Raw genomic sequence first — 16,454 nt, 5'->3', positions numbered from 1 at the left:
GTTTAACAAAACAAACAAGCAGAAAATAACCTTTTTCAATAACATTTGGTGGCATGTTAAATGAGGAAAAGAGTTAAAGAAAGAGGGGGCATTGGTGTGCTACTACTGTTTCATGTCTGAATCTGTTTATTTACTGGAGTATTCATTTTACTTCAATGGGCTATATTTGTAGTACATAGATAAAGTGTGTGAAAATGTTTTGAACAGCCACAACGCATAGCCATTTATATGTTCCATACTGTGGTAGGATTAAGAGGTATAGGTACAGTTGCTAGATCATGCTGACATGTTGCAGGATGCAGTAGAAAGAAGATAAAAACCCAGTGTGATGTGGCAGCTAGAGTTTAGACTAGGACCAGGGAGACTCAGGTGCGAATCCCTGCTCAGCCATGAAATTCACTGGGTGACCTCGGGCCAGTCTCTAACTGTCAGCTTAAGCTACCTCACAGGGTTGCTGAGAGAATAAAATGGCTGAGGGGATAATATACATTGTTCTGAGCTCTTTGGAGGAACAGCAGGACAAATTAAATAAATAGGTAGACTTCAAGAAAAACAAAAATGGTTGAGAAAAAATACCATTTTGCTTTAAATGTTCTTTCGTTATTCAAAGCTGGTTCACCCCCCTTATCTTTTATTTGGTTCCTTATTGTGCTGCCCCCTGCTCCTGCCCTGCTTCAGAGCTCTCTAAATTCACCGAGCTCTTCGTCAAGGTGAAACGAAGGCGTCTGGTTGTGTTTGGTGGTGCAAGAGGGGGCAGCGTGGCGATGTGGCCTGATCTTGTGATTAAACAAAGGGATTCAGCCAACATGTGTAAAATTAAGTGATCAAGAGTTGATTACAGAGTGCATTGATTGTGTACTGATGGATTAAACGGAGTCGTGCTCAGGATGTGATTTTCCAAGCCGGAGAGAGAGTGTGGGCAATTGACGTGCCGGCCAGAAGGACCTACCTTCTCTTGAGCTCTGCCTTTTCTACATTCTCCGGATAAATCTGCAGAGAGGCCTCTGGAATTATAATCGATTATCCATTTCTCAAAGTCACTTAGGGGCCCTGAGCTACAAGCTAAAGTGCCAGTGCTGCGAAGAAGCATTGGGTATGCGCCGGCATGAGCGGATGCCGACGCGAGAGGGATATGTGGCGTTGACCCTGCCTGCTGCAAGCTGATGAATCTATTTTCTTGTAGGAAATAGTTTTGACAGTTCAATATCTGTGTTTTCAGTATGTGTGCTTTCCCCTCCTCCTTGTCACACCAAGCTGGTGGGAGGAGGGAGGGGAATGCAGTGGGAAAAGAATGGACAAGAACCAGTGGAAGGCTCTGCCCCGTCACTGCTTCAAATTATAGGCATCTCATTATATCACCAACCTAGCAGGCTGCCCTCCAAGTCAAGGACAACAGCTGCTTGCAAGGAAGTCTTGGGGAAAGGAATGGAGCTGTTGGTTTGTGCTGCTCTGTTCTTCCTAGGTGGTTCAAGATGGTTCCTCGCTTGCAAAGCTGTGTCTCACTTGCAAAGCTTGGGATGTAAAATGTAGGTGGCTTCTCCCTCACACTTTTCTTTGCATAAACTTTGTGTATGCAAGCACAAGGCTATTTACCCTCCACACAGGTCTGCAAATTATCTCAGCTAAGGGGAGAATAGAAATTTGGTAGTCATATTATCGATGGCTGGCTGGTGTTTCCCTTTAAAGTATTGGGTTCCATTGGTATTAGAGATGGAGAACAAACGGGGAGGGATCAGGGATCTTGTATACTCTCTCGCAGATCTGAAAGCAGTCCTTTCCCATTTTTGAGGGACACATGCATCCTAGAGAGGGACATGTACAACTTGTAGGTTTTTGTCTCACAGAGAGGCTGTGGTGCTCTCACCCTCTCTGTTGGTAGCATTGGGCTACACAATTGTGATTTTGTTTTCTCCATCTAGTGGCGATTTCTAGGGCATGTAGATCTTGTGATGTCCCTTGCCCTTCAAAAGATGACTGCAGACAGTTCATGAGTTTTTCATTCCTCATCTGGAAAACCTAGATATTTTAGTTCAAAGGCTTGAAACTCATGTTTTGATTAAGAGTAGACTAGTTATGTTCTTCCAGACTTTTTGCTCTGCTATTGTACTCAGTGTATCAGAAAAAGTAGAGGAAGATTAGACAAACTCATGGAGGTTAAGGTTATCAGTGAATACTAGTCATGATGGCTATATATTATGTCCACTATTGGAGGCAGTATGCCTCTCAATACCAGATGCTAGGCAACGTAAGCGGAAAGGTGCTATTGCACTCATGTCCTGCTTGCAGGTTTCCTATAGACATCTGGTTGGCCACACTGCTTCATATGTGGTCACAGATTTGTAGAAGTATCTCCATAACCAGGGGTCCATCTTACAGGACCAGTGTGGGAACAGAATGCTGGACTGGATCGGTCTTTGGTCTATTCCAGCATGGTTCTTCCTATGTTCTTATGTATTCATCCTCTAACACAGTAGATATTGTGTAGAATATTTTAGTTTCTATTGCTTACATGGCATGGGAGGTTCTGCTGTCATTGCATAGAAAGATATAGGTTTATAACCAGGGCTCATTGGTCCTGTAAGATGGACCCCTGGTTATGGAGATATTGGGGGGGGGTTAGCATGGTTTGTTTAAAGAGAATTCTCCAAGGCTATTAGACAAGTAAGCATGATATCAAAAGTCTGTAAGCCCTACATCTGAAAACATTTGAAAGTGAAGATATAAGTAAGGACCTTCTACAAATCTATAGTGTGACTGCATCTAGAACATTGTGTGTAGTTCTGGTCATCCCATTTTAAAAAGGATGCTGTACAGTTGTAAAAGGTATACTCAAGGGCAACTAATGATCACGGGGTTGTAGCATCTTTCCTACAAGGAAACGATAATGTATTTCTGCTTTTTAGGTTAGGAAAAAGATGGCTAAGAGTTGTATAAATTATGCATAGTAGGCTGTGGAGGAATTTGAGAGAGATAAGTTTTTCTCCCTCCCACAATACTAGAAGTCAAGGTTATCAAATGAAATGGATTGGTAGTAAATTAAGGACAGATAAAAGGAAGTATTTCTTCACACACTGGTTAATATTTGGAATTCACATCATGATAGCCACTAGATTAGGTGCCTTTGAAAGGGGATTCGACCAATTCACGGAGGATGAATCTATCAATGGCTATTAGTCATGATGATGATATGGAAGTTCCAGATTCAGAGGCGTCCATTTTCTGGGGAGCAACAGAAGGAGTGGTCTGTTGTCTGCAAGCTCTGGTTGTGGGTTTCCTGGAAGCAGCTGGTCGGCCACTGAGTGAAACAGGATGCTAGTCTAAGTAGACCTAATAGATACAGCGTTGTCATGCCCCAACTGGAGCAGTCCTCCTCAGAGGAGGAGCTAGAGGCCCCAGAAGCCCAAGGTACCCCAGACCAGGGACTGCCACCAGACCCACAGGTGCCTGAATCATCGGGGGAAGTGGTTGCAGGGCCATTCCTGTCAGGAGAGAGGGACTTTGACTCTGAGGCAGAGGCTGAGCCACCCCCTGATCCCTGGGAGCATCATTGCCTCAAGTGACAGGCTAGCAGGGCTCCTGTGCAAAGGAGTGCTCACCTCCAGAAAAGGTCTCCTCAGGAGAAAGGGACTCTTCAGGGGTAAGCTCTGGAAAGGAAGCTCTGATTGCTCTAGCTGAACTCTGGGTGGGGTCTGGCTGGCTTTGGGCTTAAAAGCCTTCACTGGAAACCCAGCCAGTGTTGGAACAGCTTGGTCCATCTAGCCTCTGTCATGTACCTTGCCTCCTGAATTGTGCCCCGTGACTGATGCTCTGTTTCCTGACCTTTCGGACTGCTCAGTGACCCTGCTTATGGACTGCATAACATACCTGACTGATTTATTGTATCTGACTTCTTGCTTGCTACCTTGACTACTCCTGCTGCTGCCTGATCCTTGTTGCCTGGCTGACAGCCTGTGTTCTGATTTCTGCCCGGATTTTGATCACTCCTGCCTTAGCTTAAACCTGTTTGAACTGAAACCTGTGTGCTTGACCATTTGCTTGCCAACTTGACTACTCTATTGCCTCGCTCCAAGACTCAGTCTAGAGCAGGACAAGCACGTAGTTACACTATGGAATTTGCTATCACAAGATATAGTGATGCTTACCAACTTGGTTGGCTTTAAAAGGGGATAAAACAAATTATGGAGGATACAGCTCTCAATGGCTGCTGCTAATGATGGCTATATAGTAATTCCAATATCAGAAGCAGTATCCCTCTCAGTGTGATTTCCCAGGGAACATGAGCAGAAGGGTGTTGTTGCAGTCGTGTTCTGCTGATAGGCATTTGGCTGGCCACAGGGGGAACAGAATGCTGGACCACATAGGGTTTTGGTGTGATCTAATATGGCTCTTTTTATGTTCTTATTCTTAAGAAACAGAAAAAGAGGGAAACAGTGTAGGGTGAGGGTGATGACAGTAAGAGATAGTGTGGGTTGTCTATCACCCCATCCATGACCACCATTTGGCCTTGGAGAGATTACCTCCAAGGAATTTTCACTGAATTCTCACTTCCATAATTTCTCCTAGTTCATTTGGACGTTCTTTTTACTCTGGATTCTTATGTTTTGTCTTGCTGCGGTTTGTATGAGTAGTGCCCAGCTGTAGTAAAGACCCTTTATAACCTAAGTACCCACCCTTTTGACAGGGCAGAAACTTATCTTACAAAAGTGAAGCTTCATCTCGCCCCATCAGAGGCAGTTCAGGAAAGTCCAGGATGCTTAGGAAGGAAGCTGGTGTTTCTTTCCTTGAAGCACTTTCTCATCATTCAGATATGTCAGTGCCTCTTGCAAAGTGGTCATCAGCTTTAATAGATAAGTGACTGGACTATGTACCTAAAGGGTGGTGTGCAGTGATCCATTGTACATTGAACTTGGTCAGTTCTTTACTAGAAGATGGCTTTGAGATCAAGAATCAAGCTGGTTTCTAACTAGTTGGAGCTAAGGTGAGATTTTCTCATGGACAGGCTACTCTCTGGCAAACTAGTGCTGACCTGGTGCCTTTCTTTGAAGCTCTGAATTCTTCAGGATTAGAAAATAGTGCAGATCTACTGTGTGGGTTCACAAAGAATGAGGTGGTAAGTGTGGGAAGTTTCATGTCTCTGTATCTAGGTTTTGTTACCATTTTCCCATTCCTTTTCCACAGAGACGCTGGATAGACAATGATTTCCCTCCAGTGCTGGTTGGCCAGGTGGGCTTGCAGATGAACAATTCAAGAAGGATGGAATAGCATGCATGCCTCTTTCTTTCAGATCTGTGCCATGGTGTCTTCTTCCTTTCTTCCTTCTCATCGAGAATTCATTGTCTTGTCAGCCTCTAGTTAGCTGGCGTGCGTGTGAATCATAAATTACACAGCCTGGGCCTCTACTAGGCTTCAGCACAGACAAAAAAATTGCACTCCATCACTGTGTCGCCCAGCTTTTAGCGGTATTGATCAACGCAACCCCCCTCCCCCTTTCATTTTAACCGAGCTGGTTAAGTGCAGTATCTTATTTTGTGCTGGGACAAATGAAAAGAATATTAGCAGGGGTTGAAATATATCTCTTTTTTATCTCTCTGCTACTTTTTTATTGAATCTCTCTGAGTAGGTGGCTTTCCGCAGGATGACAGCCTCCTGACAGGCCCCTCATTAGAGACTAGACAGTAATTGTGATGCATTTCCCTGCACGGCCTTTTCACTTCTTTCCCCTTCCCCCCTTCCTCCTCTCTCCCTTTCTCCTGATTTGTAAAGTGATTGGATGTACAGACTCGCTCAGTTTCTTAAATTATTGCCCAGCTCAATCCATCTTCCTCTTGCTGAGGATGGGCAGCTGTGGGCTTAGAATCAGGAGCAAGAGAATCAGCTCCCTGTGGCAGAAATCAGGCACTTTCCTGGAGATGGAATATTGGGCTGGTGGAGCCATGGAGTTGACGCTATACAGCAGATGCACAGTTCTTTGTATCTGAACTCACTGGCTGCCATGCAGGATTGTAATCCTGGGAACTTGTATTCTAATAGATCTGCTTAAGCCGGTATAAGGGTGGAACTAAACATTATGAGAAACACAGAGTTACTACCAAAAATGATAGCCCTTTGCCAAGCTTCCCTTTCCGTCCCCGTAATATCTAGTACAACTGATCCTGTGTCCTGACATCATTACACTGTGTGATTCTCCACCATCACTAGAAGCAAGACACCAAGTAAGTTGCACTAGATGTTGTCAAAGGGAATTTGATATGGGCTGCCATTTTCAGCAGCAGCCCTGTGTTTCTTGTAATGTTCAGTTCCACCCTATGCTCCTTACTATCTAAATGTTGTCAATGTTTTCTCAGGGCATCTGGATAAACATGATTCCTAAAATGCTCTAAAGAGTAGCATACAGGTTCTGATACATAATTCTTCACGTAAGAAAGTCAGACAACTAGCTAATCTCTCTGGATAGTGTGTGTGTGTGTGTGTGTGTGTTTTGTGTGTGCACACACCTTCTATTATCATATGAGGATTTGCTCAGTGCTTGAATTATGGGGGAAGTGGTGGTGGTGGGACAATGAAATTCACAATCCCAACTCCTTGATTCCCACCAATTTTAGCCAAATTATGTTGTATTCTCTATTAGCCTTCTAAAACAGTAGCTGAGGGGGCCATCACAAATGGTAACGTGGCTGAATTATATGGGCTAATGTATGGAGGACCCTGTCTTAGGACAAGGGGTTAGTCTTTGTAGCCTTTGTCTCCTTTTAATTCACTGGATTCTGTGATGTACTTGAGACCAAACAAGGAAGGAATTTGTGGTCAAACAAACATTGTTTGTTATATTCTCGATTTGCACCTTTCCCACTGATCCTCATCTCCTGCCTTGCTTAGTCATATTAACCGTCATTGCCTTGTACTACAAAAGAAAAAAAAAGAACTTAAGAAAGGAAAAAATAACTAAGAGCCAAAGCCTCAAACTGATGTTCAAAAAATAGAAATTTGTGGTGTGTATTTTTGCTGAAAGCATTTTGACTACTTATCTTCTTCAGAGGCAAGCAAATCTTAACTCAGTCTTATTCCATTGTCCTATTGCAACAATTATGTTGCTCAAATCTTGCGGGAAAGGATAGGTTGAGGAAATATGCAGTAGCATAAATCTAGTCTGATCTTTAAATTGCAAGCACAATCAGACTGTGATACAAGTTGTCTAGAGGACTTATAGAAATAACTATCATTTGCTTCTGCAAGTGGGCTCTTAAATGTTCCTTAAGCTGAATCTCAGAAATCCTTTAGGTAGAAGGTATTTCTGTCTTAGAAAGGGGTTTCGTTTTTTGCCCCCTGTGATTATTTCCAATTTGATATCTCTTTATTCAAAGGTATTTAAATTGTATTTGGTGATAGCTAATTTGTTTTTACAAGCAATCTGGCTTACTCAGTTTTATATCAGGCAAATTTGACACACCCCACCCTGAAGTCTGTATTGCTGTGCTATTTTGGGTGCATTATTTTGACACCTGAACCAATTGTTTTTTTTTATTAAATTTATAGACCGCCTTTCTACCAGTTCCTCTTAATTGCCCTGTAATTATCTCCTCATGAGACCAGATCAGCACATGTGCTCAGGAACTGCAGATCAGTGCATCTACACTTTGCATCTACACAGGAACTTCAGATCATTCTTGGGTGCCAAATGTGAATAGAGGAAAAATTGCTCGAAGACGAAGGTACGATGGAGCTCAGAAGAGTCCTGTGCTGACACTGAATAGTCTGAACAACACAGCTCTTGTTGGCCCTCTTTTGAGCCTCCGGCTTAGCTCAGGGCATGGGTGGCTTGTAGGCACCAGATGCTGAATGAGTCATTAATCCCAGGGGAAAAACGTTATTCAAGGGGATATAAATGCTTAGAATAAAAATTAAAAGCCCAGTGTAGATGCCCTGTTACAATCATGAGCTGGCAGTGCCTCACTCCTAGGGTCACACCAAAACTAATGAAGGTCCTTCTCAATATGATTGTTTTCCGAGCTGTAAGGAGAGGCGGCTTGTCACAGCAGATACCTGCTATCAGCAAAGAAATAACAGCGGGGACCCATCACCAATGGGAGAATAATCACTGCAGAAACTTCAGGAGCTTGATTACAGACCCCGAGGCTGTGTCAGCATTTCTATTATGTTTCTACCACTAGGCTCCCATGCAGCCTGTCAGGCAACAGGTCTCTGGGATGGAGAGAGGGCTGCTTGTTTATTCTGCGTTTCAGAGTAAATGATTTGGTTGCATTTGTTAGCTCAGACACATGCTTATGAAATGTGAGAGACTGAGAATGAAATTGATTCGCTTTGCTGTTTGACTGGAAAACAGCCTTAGTTACTGAAAATTAAGGGTATGTTGTCACAGAACATTGGCTATCAGACTGCTTCTATGCGAAGTGTCTACAAATTTATTTTCATCCCGAAGCACATTGCCCTTGTCCTGGAGCACCGCCTTCTAAGCTGTGTGTGAGCACAGCAGATTGCTCTCTCCATGGCCGTTTCCACAGCCATCAAAACCCAAGGTGTCCACAGAGGTGTGAATACACTGGTTGTGTCTGCAGCATTTCTTACTAGTCTGTCTTTGGCACAGAGTGGAAAGAACAACTGAAAGGTATTTGCACCTTAAAAACAGGAGGGGTGGGGGGACACTGTCCCTACAGCCATTCAAACCCAAGTCGAGCAATCATATAATTGCCCTGAGTTGCAATATGCATTCTCTGGCATTGCTTCCACTTGGAGTCACAGGCCAGTATAAATGTGTAACCACTGTGGGGGGGGGGAAAGGGGAAATGCAGACAAATCCTTAATGTGCATAGATAGAGGGATCCTCTTTATATGAGTGTGTTATCCAGAACCTCTTGTTTTCCAAACATACAGCCATATGCTTTTCTAACTTTATAACTTGAGCTGTATAGCATGCAGTTATTCAAATGTATGATAATCTAAATGTCTTGGATGCTCCCTAGGTGTATCAGGCAAATGGTTATAGTTTGTACACTAAACTCTCAAAATACTTAGTCCACCACTGTCTTACTAAAGTGAGGGTAACTACTCCAAAATGCATCAAGAATAAACCAGTCCACCCCAGGGCATTGCTATGACTTTCCATTCCAACCTTTTGTGAGGTGCAGCTTTATGGTGGGGGAAATTATGGCATCCACACGATATACTGCATCTCAACCTGGCTGGAATTCTGGCTGCGTGTGGCAGCAAGAAGGATGAAAAAGCCACTGCTACAGACCCACTGGCCCTGCAATGCAAGAGTCTTCGTATAACCTGAGACAACTCTAGGCACATTCACACACGTAGAGGTTACTCCTGGGTAAATGATAAAGCTGTTGAGTTCACAGTAATATAACCACCATGCCTCCCTTCCCACAGGCTACCAGGAGAGAATAGCAGGTGTGTTTTTCCTGTTATCCAGATCCACCTGGGCTGTGATGTGTGAAAGGATTTCATAGGGCTGGTCTTGTAGTTTCTGTGTTGATACACACATCCTTTTTTTCTGGAAAGGAAATATTCAGTTTCAAACACTTAGAATGAAGCATTTCTTTGGAGCCCAGGGGAGTCTGCACATGCAGGAGAGGGACACGGCTGGCCCTTTTCATCTTTGCAGAATTAGCAAGCCAAGGGCTACAGGGGAAAGAACAGCCGTGCCAAGGAGAGTAAACACTGGAGATGAACCCTGCTGAGTTACAAGGGGCCAAAGGGAAGGGAAGGACAGGCAGGGAGGCCAAGCAAACACAAACACAGCTGCCAAAAACAAAGCTTGAAAGGGGCCATGCGTAGGCTGTAGCCTTGGCTGAAATATGGGGGCGTGGGAGCTCATGGCACTATGGTATACTCAGACTTGGCACAGACTGGGCAGTGTGGTTGGTTGCTTGGCATCACACTCTCAACTGCCTTCTCATTTTCATCAGAACCCTTCAACAGGCATAATTTGGGAAGAAACAGAAAACTGCACCCAGTCTCTACTATGTGAGATGACTCTGTGAGGAAGTAGGTTTTATTTGGGGATCTAGATGGCTTGTAGCATTAGAGTCACTGTGGCAGCCCTTCGAATACTGTGGTTAGAGGTACACTCTTGAAATGGGTCCTGTTTCCGAGATTGAGTTAACAGCAATCTTTTCTTCCCAGTGTCACATAAATTAAGTGATCTTAAAAGTCTATTTAGATGATCTCAGGTCAGCACATTATGGGCATCTTTATGGGTTACTACTATTCCAGTTAGATTTTGCTAATTGTTGTGACTAGTTTTGTTTTACTAGTGCCCCCTGCTGGCTTTCCTATGATCAGCAGTTTGGAAATTAATTTAGTTTTTGGCCAAACCATTAAAACTCTTTCACTTTTTTTAGAGTGTGTGTTGTTGTTGTTGTTGTTGTTGTTTTCTTTTAAAAAGCAATTGCCTTTGTTTCAAAAAAGCAAAAAAACCCAACAACATTGTTTTAATTGCCCGAACCAGGAAAATAAGGAAGAAAATTCTACCAGAAGAAATTGGGACAGAAAGCACTTAAAGCTGAAAAACATTTGAGTTAATTGTGCTGTGACAATCTAGATCACATCTAGTGGTGATGGATAGCAAAGCAGCCCAAGTGAGCCTTTCATGCCCTTGCACTGCTGAGAGAAGGGGACAGCAAGATCCCCTGCATGTTTACCCATCCAAGCATGCACACCGCAGCAGGGATCTAGCAGGATTTCCCGTTTGCTCAAAGGCTGCCTGTTTGTTTTAGGTGGGAGGACTCAGACACCAGCATTGTTACACGAATGGGGCTGCAGTTATAAATAGCAGGCAGTGGGGGACCTTCTGGGGTTATTTTGGACCTTGACCACACAAAAGTGGAAAGGCTCCAAGAGGAAGCTGGGATCGCTCACCCTCCCAGTCAAAGTGGGAGGATTGTTTAGGTCTGGCTGTTATTGAAAAGCAGCAGCACTTTGTGTGTGTGAAAGAGCAAGAAAGCACTGCAAGAGATCCCACTTAATCTCCTTCAGATCCATAGCATGTGGGTCAGAGATGACAGCAGGTGTGTGTGCAAGGGGCTAGGAACCTGAAGGTGCTTCCAGGTGAGGCTTTCATCCTGCAGTCACTGTACCTCAAACATGGAATTTTACAGAAGTCCAGATGTCATCATCTTCCATTTATAACCCTCCTGTATTTCCCCTTTACAGAAAAAAAAATCTGTCAAGGAGGAAAAGACAGAATAGTTGCAGAATACCTTTTGATTTGTAGCACTAGGAGCCCTCCATCTGGAAGCATTCTTTGTTTGGGATTCTCTCTCTCTGTTTTTAGTGTGGAAGGGAGTTTAACAATGCTTGAATTACAAGAGAGAAGTTGGAGAAGAGTGACCTTTTCCCTTCCACCCTGATACAAGAGCTTCCTCCCCACTGCTCCCCAGAAATGTTATGATTCAAACACTGTGTTTGTCACCATAGGGCAGGGAGCCATCAGTCCTGGGTTCTCTCTTCAGGTATGAAAGGGAAAGGTAGTGTTTTGGGTTACAGGAGGGAAATAAGCCTATAATCAGGACTCCTGATTTCAGTGCCCTCAATATGTATAAAGGAATGAAATCCTAATTCTATGGTGCACTTAGTGAGGAGGTAGTTGGCGAACGGCATCTCCCCTGAAGCATTCCCTCATGCATAATTTGAAGGCAAGGATGAGACAAGGTTATTTCCAAACTTATTTCAGTCGTTGCCCTCCTTCCTGTTAAAACACCTCCTCCTACCCCCATTTATGTCGCCCTGGCAAAGTGCTTGTGCCAACATTTTATCCTTTGGGAAGGTCTATTCCTTTCAAGGGGATTCATTTAACTGGGCTCTGCTTTTTCCTTGGGGCTATAAAATGGCACCTTTTGGCTTTTGATTGGAAGGCCACATTGTACGCAGCCAGCTTTATGGTGCATTACTGCCTCTCTCACGGATTTAACCAATTTGATCCATGTCTAATACATAAATAAATAATCCAGCAGGAGCGCTCCACATTAGATGACAATAGGAAACTATAAAACATGCTTCCCTTAACAGCAGCCATCAGATCTGAGTGTGCAACGCCCTCTGACGACCAGAGCAGCTAACACAGCTGTGGAGCTGGTGCTTATAGTTCTGTGGCTCTCTGGTTTATGGTAACCTAGCTGTTTGCTTTAAAGTCTGATAGTTTTGTTAGCAGGGTGCTTATTCTAATGTAGGATACAATAAAGTCTCTTGAGCAGAGAAAGAAATTGTCTTGGGCATAGGCCTTAAAGGTAGATATCTAAACTACTGCCTGCTTTTCACCAAAATTCAGTTGTGCCTTGATAGGCCAGGGGCGTCTTTTGGAGATGATTCAAAGTGTTACAGAATTCACTGTCCCCATTTGTTCAGAAGCGCTCAGCATCTTTTGTGCTTGTGAATAGTTTAATTTCTCCCAAAGGAATAAACAGGATAGGGTCAGTATCATTTTTGGTTAGTAATTCTTCACACTTCTACTTGGGAGTCCTCAGGGTAACTTGGAGCAGCAATAATACCTGTATGTTTATTAGACTCTTTAAATATCCCTTCTATTGAGAGAGAGAGAGAGAGAGAGAGAGAGAGAATATATACCTGGAATTAATACAGGTATGAGTGACATTTCATTCAAGGCAGTTGTTTTGTCTTTTTTGAGTCACTTCACATTTACAAGGAAATATGTATGCCAAAATTCTCCTCTGGAGGTTTGTTTACACCAGCAGTTGTACTTCTGCTCCGTGGGAATTATTCAAGTACACAACTCTTCTTCTTCTTCTTCCATCAGACTGTGTAGAGGTGCCTTAGTTTAGCCCATGGAGATTTGCTATGACTTAATCCCCACTTACAGTTCGATAGGACAGAAGAGTCCATTTGAAAACCACAGTGTTTCTGCCTCTGCTTAGTTCCTTTTGAGGTTGTTCCAACCAGGACGATCAATGCCATTTACAGGATGAAGGTTTAGAATATTGATGCTGAGTAAAATATACTGTTGTAGGACTTTCTCACTTTCAGGGCTAGTTCATGCAAAATGAATTTCCTTCATGGATATAATGTCTGTCTAGGAAAACTGTGTGCAGACACGCCCCTATTCCACCCTGTTATATAAAGATGTGTACATACTGCAGTGTGCATTCAGTTTTCCTGTAAGGAACTGATATTCATGTAGGAAAATGGTCTTGTGTGAAGTCACTCTCCATGGTTGATGGTGTGTTAGTATTGGTAGCATTAGACTGCTACAAAGCTTTAAGTAGGCCTCAGAGAGGTTATGGTGTTCTCTCTGTCTCTCTGTCTAGTGGTAGTGATCGGTCCTGCTATAGAGTGAGCAGAGCTGCCTTTGAAGGTTATGGTTTGGTGAATCCCTCTTGGCAGGTATGGGGATGGGGGCACCGCCCCAGTCATTCCCTGAGGATGATCCTATTCACTAGAAGTGCTCCTACTCTCCCTTAAATTGCCTCCTATAGTCGTGTTAATGACATAGAAGATGTGGAGGCTACGAGGAGAGTGATAAGCCTTACTTCAAGCTGTTTCCTTAGCATCTCTCCCACCACGAAAGTCATGCTGACCCAAGCTTATAAAGGCCTCAGACTCATCTGAAACCAAGGCCTGCTACTACCACAGCATGTTATAGCGGCTTCTGGGTAAGCAGAAAGCTCTGCTGAGCTAACCAACAGTGTCTGGCCCATGGGGGGCACGGGGGATTCCTGAAACACAGACAAGGGATTCAGAATCACCAGTGGGTGGAGCCTAGCCCTGTAATAGGCCATACCAAATTTGCTACAGATGCTTCTAGGTAGATTTTTTTTCTTACATTTCCAGGCTGTGAGAGTGGTAGGAACCCGGTAATGAAGGGATCTGAGGGTGACTGAAAAACTTAAAGCTGTGTCCTCTGTTCCCTTACAGGCAAGAAGAAGGCAACACTGTTTGACAGCCAGGCTCCAATCTGCCCCATTTGTCAGGTCTTGCTTCGCCCGGGTGAGCTGCAAGAGCACATGGAACAGGAGCTGGAGAAGTTAACACAGCTGAACATCAGGTAAGGTCATCAGGTAACCACAAGCATCAGTGTGTAGCCCCAAGAATCAGCTAATCTGGGGTCCTTCTCTCTATAGCCGGTGTAGCATATACTACTTGAGGAATCTATAAAACTCTCTTTATATACCCTTATTTACTTTCAAGTGCATTGGGATGATGATGATGATGATTTAAATTCCCTGTATATACCCTTCTTGTGAATTTATGTTCTCAGCCACAAGCATCAGCCAATGTGGGACACTTCCCTCTTCAGCCAGCCCTGCCTGTGTTGCTGTCTATGGGCTTTACATGGAGGGCCTATTAGTTCACTGATTTTCCAGTAAAGCTTCACTGAATTTCCAGCATGTAGTTGAGCTCTTAACCTGTAAGTTCCATATTGGCTTAGGCTCCAGGGGTGGTGTGTATATGTGCATTGAAAGGGTAGAAATATCTTGGTTTCCCTTCCTCTCTCTGGGCCTTTTTTTCCTCTTTTCCTTGACTGCAAAATAAAAGCTGTGTGATATTATCAGTCAGAAAAACAACATTGGTAGAGAGCTGGTGGTGGGGAATTACTGTCTCTCCAGATTTTTATTTTTATTTTTTTATATATTAAACTTCTTAATTGCCCATCTGGCCGGGCACCCAGCCACTCTGGGTGATGTACAACAATACAAACAGTTTAAAACAATTTCATGGGGCACCTATAAATAACGCTATCCTTTTCTCAGGCATCTCACTACACTAGTGCAGCAGATAAGAGGTTAAGCAGGTGGACAGAATGGTAGAGTCCACCAGCCCACTTCCCAGAGGCTGCCACCTGCCCTGAGGCTGCCGCTTAGTTGCCTGCTGCTTTCACCAGCACAGCAAAAGTCCCCTGTTTTAAAAAAAATTAATTGCGTTTTAACTGCTAGCAGTTATTTAGGAAATCGCTGCAGCCAAGGGTTGGCAGATCCCTGGCCTTCCCTTAATAAAACTGCAGCTTGGGAGAGAGCGTGTTTATTTCAATTATTAATGAATTCCCCGGTCATTAAAAGGTGAAGAAAGAGATCAGGCTGCCGTTGGCAGTGAGATGATGTCATCAGGTGGCTGGGAACAGCAGGAAGCACGGAACAACCAGGTTTTGGACCGCCCAGCACCTAAACGGACCACCCCCAGGGTTTGGAAAGAGAACCCAGCTTAGCCTGGGGTCTTCTCTCAATGAAACAAGGGGGATTATTGGACACAGGTGTAAGGAGCACATTTACAGAGGATAAAGAGAGGCCTACTGAATCTGGGCTGGCCCAAGACCTCCCAGATCCGTTGCACGTGTGGTATCCAGTACTGAGCCAGAATCTGCCACTTCTCAGATGTGGGGAAAGAGGGGGAAAAAGGCAACAGCCAAGCCATTTATCCCACACGACACCCAGTTCCCTTGTGCGCATAATTTATGGTGTAATTTGGGCTGCATCCAACTTAATAAAGGGCCACAGCAAATTAACGAACAGGTTTAAATGAACAGAAGCAATTAGCGCTCAGAGGAGCCTGTGGAAAGAGCAAGGCTAGTCTTGGAGTGGAGCTGGCCGAGAGCAGCCTGTGGCTGGCGTGAGGCGGGTAGTGGGGGGGAAGGTGGCGTTTAATGGGAAAGGAAAGGAAACGCTAAATCATAAAGGCTGACAAGGGCCATTGTGGGCCAGCTGACAAATGAAAAAGAATGGCATTATTCCTTTAAATAACCACGGCAGTTAAAGGGGGAGACAGCTCACTCCTAGCCCTTGCCCGCTCCGGCTGCATGCGTGGGGAAGAGCAATAGCAGGGTCTTTATTAATTATTAACTAATGACTCCTACCATGCTGCAATAGATAACGCTCAGTCTCCTCTACAGATCAGGCCCCTGGGGCTAATCATCAGCCTGCTAGCACATCCTGCCCTAGCATGGCAATGGGAACAAGCCACCTTAAATGTCATGCTGCTTTTGTGCTTCATGAGAACTGGGGTGCAGGGCTCCCTTCCATGGAACATGATCCCTTACATGAATTTGGCCTCCTTTAACACAAATCCTACTGTGTGTGAGAGAGAGGGATGGGGGGCAGGGGTGTGGATGGAGACATGCTTTTTGTAACCAGGATGGTGGCACCTTCTTCTGGTTTTTGACTCTGTACATGGAAAGAATGTGGGAGCCAAAAGCCATCCATAATGAGAAAGGGAAGCTAATAACCATCTTCAAATAAGCTAATCAACTTGAAAATAAAATGTAGGCATATAAATGTGATGGGATCAGAGTACAGGAGCCCAGCATAGCTCCCCGCCAAGCTCCAGTCATTACCAAAATGGCTCGGCAGCTGTTGCTTATCAGTGCGATATGGGTAACTCATCCTGGGAAGACTGGGAACCTTGCTTGCCAAGGGGGAGGATATTCGTTAAAAAAAGATGCACCCCATCACAGCTTGTTGTATTCATTATGAAATAAACATTCA

At 44.1% G+C, this 16,454-nt stretch overlaps 1 protein-coding gene and 1 long non-coding RNA gene across 2 annotated transcripts in view; both read left to right on the top strand.

Moving 5' to 3' along the window:
* RNF220 (ring finger protein 220) overlaps positions 1-16,454 on the top strand; it is a 383,799-nt gene that overhangs the window by 234,121 nt on the left and 133,224 nt on the right. Inside the window, exon 4 of the mRNA XM_084852730.1 lies at positions 13,894-14,023. Within this exon, the coding sequence (XP_084708856.1) occupies positions 13,894-14,023 (130 nt within the window). The remainder of the gene's footprint in view (positions 1-13,893; positions 14,024-16,454) is intronic.
* On the top strand, positions 4,898-10,362 carry LOC146348273 (uncharacterized). Its single transcript, XR_014790583.1, has 3 exons — positions 4,898-4,978; positions 5,179-5,223; positions 7,534-10,362. It is a non-coding gene; the product is annotated as an uncharacterized LOC146348273 (long non-coding RNA).

The sequence above is a fragment of the Heloderma suspectum genome, chromosome 4 (assembly GCF_057233095.1).
Source record: "Heloderma suspectum isolate Gila_16-S chromosome 4, 16-S_ref, whole genome shotgun sequence".
Lineage (NCBI taxonomy): Eukaryota > Metazoa > Chordata > Lepidosauria > Squamata > Helodermatidae > Heloderma > Heloderma suspectum.
Note: the sequence above shows the minus strand (reverse complement) of the source record. Positions and strands in the feature narration are given on the sequence as shown.